Below are 16,904 nucleotides of genomic sequence, written 5' to 3' on the forward strand. Positions count from 1 at the left end.
TTGGTGTCCTGTTTTGTGACACACCTCTCTCTCTCTCTCTGTGTGTGTGTGTGTGTGTGTGTGTGTGTGTAGATCAGAGAGTTGGAGGAGAGGAGTGATGAGCTGCACATAGTGATTGTTCATAAAGATGCTAAGATCGTCACTTTGGAGTCCAGACTGAGACGCCTATCGAAAGATACTGCTATGGACCAGGTAACACACACACACGTGCACGCACGCACGCACGCACGCACACACACACACACACACACACACACACACACACACACACACACACACATACGCACATTTCTCTGTATCTCTCTCTCTCTTTCAGAGTTTGCCCAGAGACATCCCCCCAACTGTCATCGCTCAGGTGATGGGGGAGGAGCCTAAATCTCTTGGCCAATCAGAGGGCTCCAGTGACGAGTCGCCAGAGGAGAAGTTCTTCCTACCAGAACCCCGCCTCAAGAGACGACCCAACCTGAAAGCAGTGGTCAGCACACACACAAACACACACACACACACACACACACACACACACACACACACACACACACACACACACCCACCCACCCACCCACCCACACACAACATTGTGTTTGTGCTGTGTAGATTACCAGAGTGAAGTCTCCAGTCTCCACCCCCAAAACTCTGGACCCGCCAATCAACACAGAGGACAGTCTCCGTGCAGGTACTAAACATATGGCAGGTCATCATTGGATGCTCAACATGGGCCTGGAAGGCCCACAGGCATATTGGCATCCATATGGGAAAATATTGAGAAAGAAAGGTGTGTGTGTGTGTGTGTGTGTGTGTTCAGCTGGTGGTGGAGCGTCTCCAGATGTGATGATGTCAGAGAGTAACCTAACCCTGACCCTGAGCAGCACATGTCCCCCCTCCCCTTCCCACTCCCCCTTCCCCATCCGCCCCAACACAGAGCTGCCCAGCAAGACTACCATGGTGAGTCTACACACACAAACACACACACACACCAGACTGTTTACATTGACCCCCAAGCCATAAGACTGCTGAACAGCTCATCAAATGGCTACCAGACTGTTTACATTGACCCCCAAGACTGCTGAGCACACACACACACACACACACACACACACACACACACACACATATATTACCTCAACTACCAACACTGCTGTTACTCTGTTTATTATCTATCCTGACTAGTCCCTTTACCCCTACCTACATTATATTACCTACAACTACCTGGTACCCCTACACACTGACTCAGTACTGGTACTCCTTGTATAGGAGGGCTTGTTAGTAAGCGTTTCACGGTAATTTTGTCGAGAAAGGGCTTGTAAGCACGGTAAAGTCTACACCTGTTGTATTTGACGCATGTGAAAATCAAGTAGATTTGTATTTGATTTGACACACCTGCACACCCTTACCTGTGTGTTGTCATGGTAACCTGTGTTTAGCTGCGCTACCGTAACGACAGCATCATGTCCACCAACCCCGAGCCGCCAGGAAACGCATCACTGGTCCGTCGGACGCGAGAGGGAGAGACTGACTTCCAGCCCCGCGGGTACACTTCACCCTACACCCTACTCCCTAAACACTTCACCCTACTCCCTAAACACTTCACCCTACACCCTAAACACTTCACCCTACACACTTCACCCTACTCCCTAAACACTTCACCCTAAACACTTCACCCTACACCCTAAACACTTCACCCTACACCCTAAACACTTCACCCTACTCCCTAAACACTTCACCCTACACCCTACACCATACTCCCTACACCCTAAACACTTCACCTTAAACACTTCACCCTACTCACTAAACACTTCACCCTACACCCTAAACACTTCACCCTAAACACTTCACCCAACACCCTAAACACTTCACCCTACACCCTAGACACTTCACCCTACACTCTAAACAATTCACCCTACACCCTAGACACTTCACCCTACACCCTAAACACTTCACCCTACACCCTAGACACTTCACCCTAAACACTTCACCCTACACCCTAGACACTTCACCCTACACCCTAAACACTTCACCCTACACCCTAGACACTTCACCCTACACCCTAGACACTTCACCCTACACCCTAAACACTTCACCCTACACCCTAGACACTTCAGCCTACACCCTAGACACTTCACCCTACACCCTAAACACTTCACCCTACACCCTAAACACTTCACCCTACACCCTAAACACTTCACCCTACACCCTAAACACTTCACCCTACACCCTGAACACTTCACCCTACACCCTGAACACTTCACCCTACACCCTGAACACTTCACCCTACACCCTAAACACTTCACCCTACACCCTAAACACTTCACCCTACACCCTAAACACTTCACCCTACACCCTAAATACTTCACCCTACACCCTAAATACTTCACCCTACTCCCTACACCCTAAACAATTCTTCCTACACCCGAAACACTTCACCCTACACCCTAAACAATTCTCCCTACACCCGCAACACTTCACAGTTCACCCTACACCCTAAACAGTTCACCCTAAAACATAAAACTACACCCTAAACACTTCACACCCTAAACACTTCACATCCTAAACACTTCACATCCTAAACACTTCACCCTAACCCCTACACCCTAAACACTTCACCCTACACCCTAAACACTTCACCCTACACCCTAAACACTTCACCCTACTCCCTAAAACTTCACCCTACACCCTAAATACTTCACCCTACACCCTAAATACTTCACCCTACTCCCTACACCCTAAACAATTCTTCCTACACCCGAAACACTTCACCCTAAACAATTCTCCCTACACCCGAAACACTTCACACTTCACCCTACTCCCTAAACACTTCACCCTAAACCATAAACACTACACCCTAAACACTTCACATCCTAAACACTTCACCCAACATCCTACACCCTAAACATTTCACCCTGCTCCCTACACCCTAAACACGTCAGCCTACACCCTAAACCATTTACCCTACACCCTTTACCCTACACCCTTTACCCTAAACACTTCACCCTACACCCTAAACACTTCACCCTACACACTTCACCCTACTCCCTAAACACTTCACCCTAAACACTTCACCCTACACCCTAAACACTTCACCCTACACCCTAAACACTTCACCCTACTCCCTAAACACTTCACCCTACACCCTACACCCTTCACCATACTCCCTAAACACTTCACCCTAAACACTTCACCCTACTCCCTAAACACTTCACCCTAAACACTTCACCCAACACCCTAAACACTTCACCCTACACCCTAGACACTTCACCCTACACTCTAAACAATTCACCCTACACCCTAGACACTTCACCCTAAACACTTCACCCTACACCCTAGACACTTCACCCTACACCCTAAACACTTCACCCTACACCCTAAACACTTCACCCTACACCCTAAACACTTCACCCTACACACTTCACCCTACTCCCTAAACACTTCACCCTAAACACTTCACCCTACACCCTAAACACTTCACCCTACACCCTAAACACTTCACCCTACTCCCTAAACACTTCACCCTACACCCTACACCCTTCACCATACTCCCTAAACACTTCACCCTAAACACTTCACCCTACTCCCTAAACACTTCACCCTAAACACTTCACCCAACACCCTAAACACTTCACCCTACACCCTAGACACTTCACCCTACACTCTAAACAATTCACCCTACACCCTAGACACTTCACCCTAAACACTTCACCCTACACCCTAGACACTTCACCCTACACCCTAAACACTTCACCCTACACCCTAGACACTTCACCCTACACCCTAGACACTTCACCCTACACCCTAAACACTTCACCCTACACCCTAGACACTTCAGCCTACACCCTAAACACTTCACCCTACACCCTAAACACTTCACCCTACTCCCTAAACACTTCACCCTACACCCTACACCCTTCACCATACTCCCTAAACACTTCACCCTAAACACTTCACCCTACTCCCTAAACACTTCACCCTACACCCTAAACACTTCACCCAACACCCTAAACACTTCACCCTACACCCTAGACACTTCACCCTACACTCTAAACAATTCACCCTACACCCTAGACACTTCACCCTAAACACTTCACCCTACACCCTAGACACTTCACCCTACACCCTAAACACTTCACCCTACACCCTAGACACTTCACCCTACACCCTAGACACTTCACCCTACACCCTAAACACTTCACCCTACACCCTAGACACTTCAGCCTACACCCTAGACACTTCACCCTACACCCTAAACACTTCACCCTACACCCTGAACACTTCACCCTACACCCTAAACACTTCACCCTACACCCTAAACACTTCACCCTACACCCTGAACACTTCACCCTACACCCTGAACACTTCACCCTACACCCTGAACACTTCACCCTACACCCTAAACACTTCACCCTACACCCTAAACACTTCACCCTAAACACTTCGCCCTACTTCCTACACCGTAAACACTTCACCCTACACCCTTTACCCTACACCCTTTACCCTAAACACTTCACCCTACACCCTAAACACTTCACCCTACACACTTCACCCTACTCCCTAAACACTTCACCCTAAACACTTCACCCTACACCCTAAACACTTCACCCTACACCCTAAACACTTCACCCTACTCCCTAAACACTTCACCCTACACCCTACACCCTTCACCATACTCCCTACACCCTAAACACTTCACCCTAAACACTTCACCCTACTCCCTAAACACTTCACCCTACACCCTAAATACTTCACCCTACTCCCTACACCCTAAACAATTCTTCCTACACTCGAAACACTTCACCCTACACCCTAAACAATTCTCCCTACACCCGCAACACTTCACAGTTCACCCTACACCCTAAACACTTCACCCTAAACCATAAAAACTACACCCTAAACACTTCACACCCTAAACACTTCACATCCTAAACACTTCACATCCTAAATTTATGAGTCCTCATTTATGAACATTGAACATCTTGACCATGTTCTGTTATAATCTCCACCCGGCACAGCCAGAAGAGGACTGGCCACCCCACATAGCCTGGTTCCTCTCTAGGTTTCTTCCTAGGTATTGACCTTTCTAGGGAGTTTTTCCTAGCCACCGTGCTTCTCCACCTGCATTGCTTGCTGTTTGGGGTTTTAGGCTGGGTTTCTGTACAGCACTTTGAGATATCAGCTGATGTACGAAGGGCTATATAAATAAATTTGATTTGATTTGATTAAACACTTCACCCTAACCCCTACACCCTAAACACTTCACCCTACTCCCTACACCCTAAACACTTCACCCTACTCCCTAAAAACTTCACCCTACACCCTAAATACTTCACCCTACACCCTAAATACTTCACCCTACTCCCTACACCCTAAACAATTCTTCCTACACCCGAAACACTTCACCCTAAACAATTCTCCCTACACCCGAAACACTTCACACTTCACCCTACTCCCTAAACACTTCACCCTAAACCATAAACACTACACCCTAAACACTTCACATCCTAAACACTTCACCCAACATCCTACACCCTAAACATTTCACCCTACTCCCTACACCCTAAACACGTCAGCCTACACCCTAAACCATTTACCCTACACCCTTTACCCTACACCCGTTACCCTAAACACTTCACCCTACACCCTAAACACTTCACCCTACACACTTCACCCTACTCCCTAAACACTTCACCCTAAACACTTCACCCTACACCCTAAACACTTCACCCTACACCCTAAACACTTCACCCTACTCCCTAAACACTTCACCCTACACCCTACACCCTTCACCATACTCCCTAAACACTTCACCCTAAACACTTCACCCTACTCCCTAAACACTTCACCCTACACCCTAAACACTTCACCCAACACCCTAAACACTTCACCCTACACCCTAGACACTTCACCCTACACTCTAAACAATTCGCCCTACACCCTAGACACTTCACCCTAAACACTTCACCCTACACCCTAGACACTTCACCCTACACCCTAAACACTTCACCCTACACCCTAGACACTTCACCCTACACCCTAGACACTTCACCCTACACCCTAAACACTTCACCCTACACCCTAGACACTTCAGCCTACACCCTAGACACTTCACCCTACACCCTAAACACTTCACCCTACACCCTGAACACTTCACCCTACACCCTAAACACTTCACCCTACACCCTAAACACTTCACCCTACACCCTGAACACTTCACCCTACACCCTGAACACTTCACCCTACACCCTAAACACTTCACCCTACACCCTAAACACTTCACCCTACACCCTAAACACTTCACCCTAAACACTTCGCCCTACTTCCTACACCGTAAACACTTCACCCTACACCCTTTACCCTACACCCTTTACCCTAAACACTTCACCCTACACCCTAAACACTTCACCCTACACACTTCACCCTACACCCTAAACACTTCACCCTACTCCCTAAACACTTCACCCTACACCCTACACCCTTCACCATACTCCCTACACCCTAAACACTTCACCCTAAACACTTCACCCTACTCCCTAAACACTCACCCTACACCCTAAACACTTCACCCAACACCCTAAACACTTCACCCTACACCCTAGACACTTCACCCTACACCCTAGACACTTCACCCTACACCCTAGACACTTCACCCTACACCCTAAACACTTCACCCTACACCCTAGACACTTCAGCCTACACCCTAGACACTTCACCCTACACCCTGAACACTTCACCCTACACCCTAAACACTTCACCCTACACCCTAAACACTTCACCCTACACCCTGAACACTTCACCCTACACCCTGAACACTTCACACTTCACCCTTCACCCTAAACACTTCACCCTACACCCTAAACATTTCACCCTACACCCTAAACACTTCACCCTAAACACTTCGCCCTACTTCCTACACCCTAAACACTTCACCCTACAGCCTACACCCTAAATACTTCACCCTACTCCCTACACCCTAAACAATTCTCCCTACACCCGAAACACTTCACCCTACACCCTAGACACTTCACCCTACACCCTAGACACTTCAGCCTACACCCTAAACACTTCACCCTACACCCTACACACTTCACCCTACACCCTAAACACTTCACCCTACACCCTAAACACTTCACCCTACACCCTAAACACTTCACCCTACTACCTACACTCTAACACTTCGCCCTACTCCCTAAACACTTCACCCTACACCCTAAATACTTCACCCTACTACCTACACCCTAAACACTTCACCCTACTCCCTAAACACTTCACCCTACACCCTAAACACTTCACCCTACCACCTACACCCTAAACACTTCACCCTACACCCTAGACACTTCACCCTACTACCTACACCGTAAACACTTCACCCTACACCCTAAACACTTCACCCTACATCCTAAACACTTCACCCTACTCCCTACACCCTAAACACTTCACCCTACACCCTAAACACTTCCCCCTACTCCCTAAACACTTCATCCTACACCCTAAATACTTCACCCTACTACCTACACCCTAAACAATTCTCCCTACACCCGAAACACTTCACCCTACACGCTAAACACTTCACCCTACACCCTAAACACTTAACCCTAAACCCTACACCCTAAACACTTCACATCCTAAACACTTCACCCAACATCCTAAACACTTCACCCTAACCCCTACACCCTAAACATTTCACCCTACTCCCTACACCCTAAACACGTCAGCCTACACCCTAAACCATTTACCCTACACCCTTTACCCTACACCCTTTACCCTAAACCATTTACCCTACACCCTTTACCCTAAACCATTTACCCTACACCCTATACCCAACACCCTTTACCCTAAACCCTTTACCCTATACCCTAAACCATTTACCCTAAACCATTTACCCTACACCCTACACCCTTTACCCTATACCATAAACACTTCACCCTACTCCCTAAACACTTCACCCTACACCCTAAATACTTCACCCTAATCCCTACACCCTAAACAATTCTCCCTACACCCGAAACACTTCACCCTACACCCTGAACAATTCTCCCTACACCCTACACCCTACACCCTACACCCTAAACCATTTACCCTACACCCTTTACCCTTTACCCTATACCCTAAACCATTTACCCTACACCCTTTACCCTAAACCGTTTACCCTACACCCTATACCCTACACCCTTTACCCTATACCCTAAACCATTTACCCTACACCCTTTACCCTACAGCCTATACAATAAACACTTCACCCTACTCCCTAAACACTTCACCCTACTCCCTACACCCTAAACACTTCACCCTACAGCCTACACCCTAAATACTTCACCCTACTCCCTACACCCTAAACAATTCTCCCTACACCCGAAACACTTCACCCTACACCCTAGACACTTCACCCTACACCCTAGACACTTCAGCCTACACCCTAAACACTTCACCCTACACCCTACACACTTCACCCTACACCCTAAACACTTCACCCTACACCCTAAACACTTCACCCTACACCCTAAACACTTCACCCTACTACCTACACTCTAACACTTCGCCCTACTCCCTAAACACTTCACCCTACACCCTAAATACTTCACCCTACTACCTACACCCTAAACACTTCACCCTACTCCCTAAACACTTCACCCTACACCCTAAACACTTCACCCTACCACCTACACCCTAAACACTTCACCCTACACCCTAGACACTTCACCCTACTACCTACACCGTAAACACTTCACCCTACACCCTAAACACTTCACCCTACATCCTAAACACTTCACCCTACTCCCTACACCCTAAACACTTCACCCTACACCCTAAACACTTCCCCCTACTCCCTAAACACTTCATCCTACACCCTAAATACTTCACCCTACTACCTACACCCTAAACAATTCTCCCTACACCCGAAACACTTCACCCTACACGCTAAACACTTCACCCTACACCCTAAACACTTAACCCTAAACCCTACACCCTAAACACTTCACACCCTAAACACTTCACATCCTAAACACTTCACCCAACATCCTAAACACTTCACCCTAACCCCTACACCCTAAACATTTCACCCTACTCCCTACACCCTAAACACGTCAGCCTACACCCTAAACCATTTACCCTACACCCTTTACCCTACACCCTTTACCCTAAACCATTTACCCTACACCCTTTACCCTAAACCATTTACCCTACACCCTATACCCAACACCCTTTACCCTAAACCCTTTACCCTATACCCTAAACCATTTACCCTAAACCATTTACCCTACACCCTACACCCTTTACCCTATACCATAAACACTTCACCCTACTCCCTAAACACTTCACCCTAATCCCTACACCCTAAACAATTCTCCCTACACCCGAAACACTTCACCCTACACCCTGAACAATTCTCCCTACACCCTAAACACTTCACCCTACACCCTAAACACTTCACCCTACATCCTAAAAACTACACCCTAAACACTTCACACCCTAAACGCTTCACACCCTAAACACTTCACACCCTAAACACTTCACCCAACATCCTAAACACTTCACCCTACTCCCTACACCCTAAACACGTCACCCTACAGCCTAAGCACTTCACCCTACACCCTAAACCATTTAGCCTACACCCATTTACCCTAAAACCTGTACCCTACACCCTTAACCTAAACCATTTACCCTACACCCTTTACCCTATACCCTAAACCATTTATCCTACACCCTTTACCCTAAACCATTTACCCTAAACCCTCTACCCTTTACTCTACACCATATACCCTACACCCTTTACACTACACCCTTTACACTACACCCTTTACCCTACACCATTTACCCTATACCCTTTACCCTACACCATTTACCCTATACCATTCACCCTACACCCTTTACCCTATACCCTTTACCCTACACCCTTTACCCTATACCCTTTACCCTTTACCCTACACCCTTTACCCTACACCCTTTACACTACACCCTTTACACTACACCCTTTACCCTACACCATTTACCCTACACCCTTTACCCTACATCCTTTACCCTACACCCTTTACCCTATACCATTCACCCTACACCTTTTACCCTATACCATTTACCCTATACCCTTTACCCTATACCATTCACCCTACAGCCTTTACCCTATACCCTTTACCCTATACCATTCACCCTACACCCTTTACCCTACACCCAATACATTGGAAAAAGGTTTCAAACTTCTGACTACATTTTTCCTTCTCTGTTTCAGCCTCTGTGACTTTGAATATGAGTGTGTAGACAACATGGATTATGGTAAGGTGCCTGAGACTGTAGATGTCCTATACCCTACAGCCCCATACTGTAGACTCTATACCCTACAGCCCCAAACTATGGACCCTATACCCTACAGCCCCATTCTATAGACCCTATACTGTCCCTACTGCCCCATTCTATAGACCCTATACCCTACAGCCCCATACTATAGACCCTATACCCTACAGCCCCATACTGTATACCTATAGACCCTATACCCTACTGTCCCATACTGTAGACCCTATACCCTGCAGCCCCATACTCTAGACCCTATACCCTACTGCCCCATACTGTATACCTGTAGACCCTCTAACCTACAGTCCCATACTATAGACTGTATACCCTACAGCCCCATACTGTAGACCCTATACCCTACTGCCCCATACTGTATACCTATAGACCCTATACCCTACTGCCCCATACTGTAGACCCTATACCCTAAAGCCCCATACTGTATACCTGTAGACCCTATACCCTACTGCCCCATAATATAGACCCTATACCCTACAGCCCCATACTGTATACCTATAGACCCTATACCCACAGCCCCATAAAGGTATACCTATAGACCCTATACCCTACAGTCCCATACTGTATACCTATAGACCCTATACCCTACTGTCACATACTGTAGACCCTATACCCTACAGCCCCATACTGTATACCTATAGACCCTATACCCTACAGCCCCATACTGTATACCTATAGACCCTATACCCTACAGTCCCATACTGTATTCCTATAGACCCTATACCCTACTGCCCCATACTGTAGACCCTATACCCTACTGTCTCTTACTATAGACCCTATACCCTACAGTCCCTTACTGTATACCTGTAGACCCCATACCCTACAGTCCCATATTGTAGACCCTATACCCTGCAGCCCCATACTCTAGACCCTATACCCTACAGTCCCATACTGTATACTTGTAGACCCTATACCCTACTGCCCCATACTGTAGACCCCTAACCCTACTGCCCCATACTCTAGACCCTATACCCTACAGTCCCATACTGTATACCTATAGACCCTAAACCCTACAGTCCCATACTGTATACCTATAGACCCTATACCCTACTGCCCCATACTGTATACCTATAGACCCTATACCCTACTGTCCCATACTGTAGACCCTATACCCTACAGCCCCATACTGTATACCTATAGACCCTATACCCTACTGCCCCATACTGTATACCTGTAGACCCTATACCCTACAGTCCCATACTGAATACCTGTAGACCCTATACCCTACTGCCCCATACTGTATACCTATAGACCCTATACCCTACTGTCCCATACTGTAGATCCTATACCCTACAGCCCCATACTGTATACCTATAGACCCTATACCCTACTGCCCCATACTGTATACCTGTAGACCCTATACCCTACTGCCCCATACTGTAGACCCTATACCCTACAGTCCCATATTGTAGACCCTATACCCTGCAGCCCCATACTCTAGACCCTATACCCTACAGTCCCATACTGTATACCTGTAGACCCTATACCCTACTGCCCTATACTGTAGACCCTATACCCTACTGTCCCTTACTATAGACCCTATACCCTACAGTCCCATATTGTAGACCCTATACCCTGCAGCCCCATACTGTATACCTATAGACCCTATACCCTACAGTCCCATATTGTAGACCCTATACCCTACTGCCCCATACTGTAGACCCTATACCCTACAGTCCCATACTGTATACCTATAGACCCTATACCCTACTGCCCCATACTGTATACCTATAGACCCTATACCCTACAGTCCCATATTGTAGAACCTATACCCTGCAGCCCCATACTGTATACCTATAGACCCTATACCCTACAGTCCCATATTGTAGACCCTATACCCTGCAGCCCCATACTGTATACCTATAGACCCTATACCCTACAGTCCCATATTGTAGACCCTATACCCTACTGCCCCATACTGTAGACCCTATACCCTACAGTCCCATACTGTATACCTATAGACCCTATACCCTACTGCCCCATACTGTATACCTATAGACCCTATACCCTACAGTCCCATATTGTAGAACCTATACCCTGCAGTCCCATACTGTAGACCTATAGACCCTATACCCTACTGCCCCATACTGTAGACCCTATACCCTACAGCCCCATACTGTATACCTGTAGACCCTATACCCCTCTAATCATCCCTCCCCCTCTCTCCATTCAGATGAGGAAATGGAAACACGTGGTCCTCCCTCACTCCACTCCTCCTCCTCCTCCCATCAGTCAGAATGTTTAGATTCCTACGACCTGGAGACCGTCAACAACATTTTCAGGAAACTGTCCCTGGAGAGGTACACCCCCCCCCCCCCTCACACCCACCAACACACACACACACACACACACACACACACACACACACACACACACACACACACACACACCCCTAGTGTATCTTACCCCCCTCGTCCACTGTTTTTACGTCCAGAGGCGGCGCTCGTCACTTCCAGTTGAACGCGGAACGAGGGAGAACGTTATTGTAGAAAAATCCATTGAAAAAGTGTGGTTACTAGCTAGCTACCTTAAGAGTTTGGATCCCGTGACGTGGTCAGCATCAGTTGCTGGGACCACTACTATCTGTCCAGTGATCCTGCTGACCAAGGCCAGGTCTGAGGAGCTGTTAAGTGCCTAGTTGCTAGCTAGCTGCCTATCAAGCTAGCGGGGTTTTCTTGACTGCTTGAATGATGCCCGCAACACTGTTAGCCATTGTGGCTGGGACCACGGATTGTCCCGGGCTTTTGGCTGTCAAGATCCCTGCTGTTTGTTATTGTTTTCAATCTTCCCTGCGACCTGTCCTGTCTGGAACTGAGAGGAGTAACAGTATAACCTGTCCTGTCTGGAACTGAGAGGAGTAACAGTATAACCTGTCCTGTCTGGAACTGAGAGGAGTAACAGTATAACCTGTCCTGTATGGAACTGAGAGGAGAGGAGTAGCAGTATAACCTGTCCTGTCTGGAACTGAGAGGAGTAACAGCATAACCTGTCCTGTCTGGAATAGAGAGGAGTAACAGTATAACCTGTCCTGTCTGGAACTGAGAGGAGTAACAGTATAACCTGTCCTGTCTGGAACTGAGAGGAGTAACAGTATAACCTGCCCTGTCTGGAATAGAGAGGAGTAACAGTATAACCTGTCCTGTCTGGAACTGAGAGGAGTAACAGTATAACCTGTCCTGTCTGGAACTGAGAGGAGTAACAGTATAACCTGTCCTGTCTGGAACTGAGAGGAGTAACAGTATAACCTGTCCTGTATGGAACTGAGAGGAGAGGAGTAGCAGTATAACCTGTCCTGTCTGGAACTGAGAGGAGTAACAGCATAACCTGTCCTGTCTGGAACTGAGAGGGGTAACATTATAACCTGTCCTGTCTGGAACTGAGAGGGGTAACAGTATAACCTGTCCTGTCTGGAACTGAGAGGGGTAACATTATAACCTGTCCTGTCTGGAACTGAGAGGGGTAACAGTATAACCTGTCCTGTCTGGAACTGAGAGGGGTAACAGTATAACCTGTCCTGTCTGGAACTGAGAGGGGTAACAGCGTATCCTACGTTGTTACCATGACAAAGACCAAAGCCGGCAGGAGTACCATTGACGGCTGTGGTGTCTCTCTGTCACAGGTGAAGGATCTTTTAAATGAACAACAAAAGTTCCACAAGCAGTTGTTACAACAACAAGACAATAACTTTAAGTTTCCAAATACTGGTGGAGTCAACTAATAAAAGACAAACAGTTTGCAGTTCTCCCAGGGTCAGCTCAATGAGTTGAAACGGCAAGATGACAGCAATCTGTAAATCATTGAGAGAGGACATCAGTTCTGCATGTGAATCTATGATAACAATGATGGAGAAATCAGATTATCTAGTGGGACAATCATGGCAAAACAACATTGTATTTGTATTTGTAATTAATAGGGTTCGCCATTAGCTGTTGCCAAGGCAGCAGCTACTCTTCCTGGGGTCCAAACACATTAAGGCACTTACATTACAACTAAAGATAAAACAGTCCATTATATAACATTATTCCACCACTACATATCTACAATACAACATGTATAAAACAGTACATTATATAACATTATTCCACCACTACATATCTACAATACAACATGTATAAAACAGTACATTATATAACATTATTCCACCACTACATATCTACAATACAACATGTATAAAACAGTACATTATATAACATTATTCCACCACTACATATCTACAATACAACACGTATAAAACAGTACATTATATAACATTATTCCACCACTACATATCTACAATACAACATGTATAAAACAGTACATTATATAACATTATTCCACCACTACATATCTACAATACAACATGTATAAAACAGTACATTATATAACATTATTCCACCACTACATATCTACAATACAACATGTATAAAACAGTACATTATATAACATTATTCCACCACTACATATCTACAATACAACATGGATAAAACAGTACATTATATAACATTATTCCACCACTACATATCTACAATACAACATGTATAAAACCACTATACATTATATAACATTATTCCACCACTACATATCTACAATACAACATGTATAAAACAGTACATTATATAACATTATTCCACCACTACATATCTACAATACAACATGTATAAAACAGTACATTATATAACATTATTCCACCACTACATATCTACAATACAACATGTATAAAACAGTACATTATATAACATTATTCCACCACTACATATCTACAATACAACATGTATAAAACAGTACATTATATAACATTATTCCACCACTACATATCTACAATACAACATGTATAAAACAGTACATTATATAACATTATTCCACCACTACATATCTACAATACAACATGTATAAAACAGTACATTATATAACATTATTCCACCACTACATATCTACAATACAACATGTATAAAACAGTACATTATATAACATTATTCCACCACTACATATCTACAATACAACATGTATAAAACAGTACATTATATAACATTATTCCACCACTACATATCTACAATACAACATGTATAAAACAGTACATTATATAACATTATTCCACCACTACATATCTACAATACAACATGTATAAAACAGTACATTATATAACATTATTCCACCACTACATATCTACAATACAACATGTATAAAACAGTACATTATATAACATTATTCCACCACTACATATCTACAATACAACATGTATAAAACAGTACATTATATAACATTATTCCACCACTACATATCTACAATACAACATGTATAAAACAGTACATTATATAACATTATTCCACCACTACATATCTACAATACAACACGTATAAAACAGTACATTATATAACATTATTCCACCACTACATATCTACAATACAACATGTATAAAACAGTACATTATATAACATTATTCCACCACTACATATCTACAATACAACACGTATAAAACAGTACATTATATAACATTATTCCACCACTACATATCTACAATACAACATGTATAAAACAGTACATTATATAACATTATTCCACCACTACATATCTACAATACAACATGTATAAAACAGTACATTATATAACATTATTCCACCACTACATATCTACAATACAACATGTATAAAACAGTACATTATATAACATTATTCCACCACTACATATCTACAATACAACATGTATAAAACAGTACATTATATAACATTATTCCACCACTACATATCTACAATACAACATGTATAAAACAGTACATTATATAACATTATTCCACCACTACATATCTACAATACAACATGTATAAAACAGTACATTATATAACATTATTCCACCACTACATATCTACAATACAACATGTATAAAACAGTACATTATATAACATTATTCCACCACTACATATCTACAATACAACATGTATAAAACAGTACATTATATAACATTATTCCACCACTACATATCTACAATACAACATGTATAAAACAGTACATTATATAACATTATTCCACCACTACATATCTACAATACAACACGTATAAAACAGTACATTATATAACATTATTCCACCACTACATATCTACAATACAACATGTATAAAACAGTACATTATATAACATTATTCCACCACTACATATCTACAATACAACATGTATAAAACAGTACATTATATAACATTATTCCACCACTACATATCTACAATACAACATGTATAAAACAGTACATTATATAACATTATTCCACCACTACATATCTACAATACAACATGTATAAAACAGTACATTATATAACATTATTCCACCACTACATATCTACAATACAACATGTATAAAACAGTACATTATATAACATTATTCCACCACTACATATCTACAATACAACATGTATAAAACAGTACATTATATAACATTATTCCACCACTACATATCTACAATACAACACGTATAAAACAGTACATTATATAACATTATTCCACCACTACATATCTACAATACAACATGTATAAAACCACTATACATTATATAACATTATTCCACCACTACATATCTACAATACAACATGTATAAAACAGTACATTATATAACATTATTCCACCACTACATATCTACAATACAACACGTATAAAACAG

At 44.0% G+C, this 16,904-nt stretch overlaps 1 protein-coding gene across 2 annotated transcripts in view; it reads left to right on the top strand.

Moving 5' to 3' along the window:
• Nucleotides 1-16,904, top strand: part of card11 (caspase recruitment domain family, member 11) — a 94,416-nt gene that overhangs the window by 33,682 nt on the left and 43,830 nt on the right. For both annotated transcript variants that reach the window (XM_031816430.1, XM_031816429.1), the window contains exons 10-16: nucleotides 73-192; nucleotides 317-475; nucleotides 595-673; nucleotides 803-942; nucleotides 1,422-1,528; nucleotides 10,211-10,254; nucleotides 12,458-12,584. In XM_031816430.1, coding sequence (XP_031672290.1) covers nucleotides 73-192; nucleotides 317-475; nucleotides 595-673; nucleotides 803-942; nucleotides 1,422-1,528; nucleotides 10,211-10,254; nucleotides 12,458-12,584 — 776 coding nt within the window. The remainder of the gene's footprint in view (nucleotides 1-72; nucleotides 193-316; nucleotides 476-594; nucleotides 674-802; nucleotides 943-1,421; nucleotides 1,529-10,210; nucleotides 10,255-12,457; nucleotides 12,585-16,904) is intronic.

Source organism: Oncorhynchus kisutch, unplaced genomic scaffold (assembly GCF_002021735.2).
Source record: "Oncorhynchus kisutch isolate 150728-3 unplaced genomic scaffold, Okis_V2 scaffold796, whole genome shotgun sequence".
NCBI classification, from domain to species: Eukaryota; Metazoa; Chordata; class Actinopteri; order Salmoniformes; family Salmonidae; genus Oncorhynchus; species Oncorhynchus kisutch.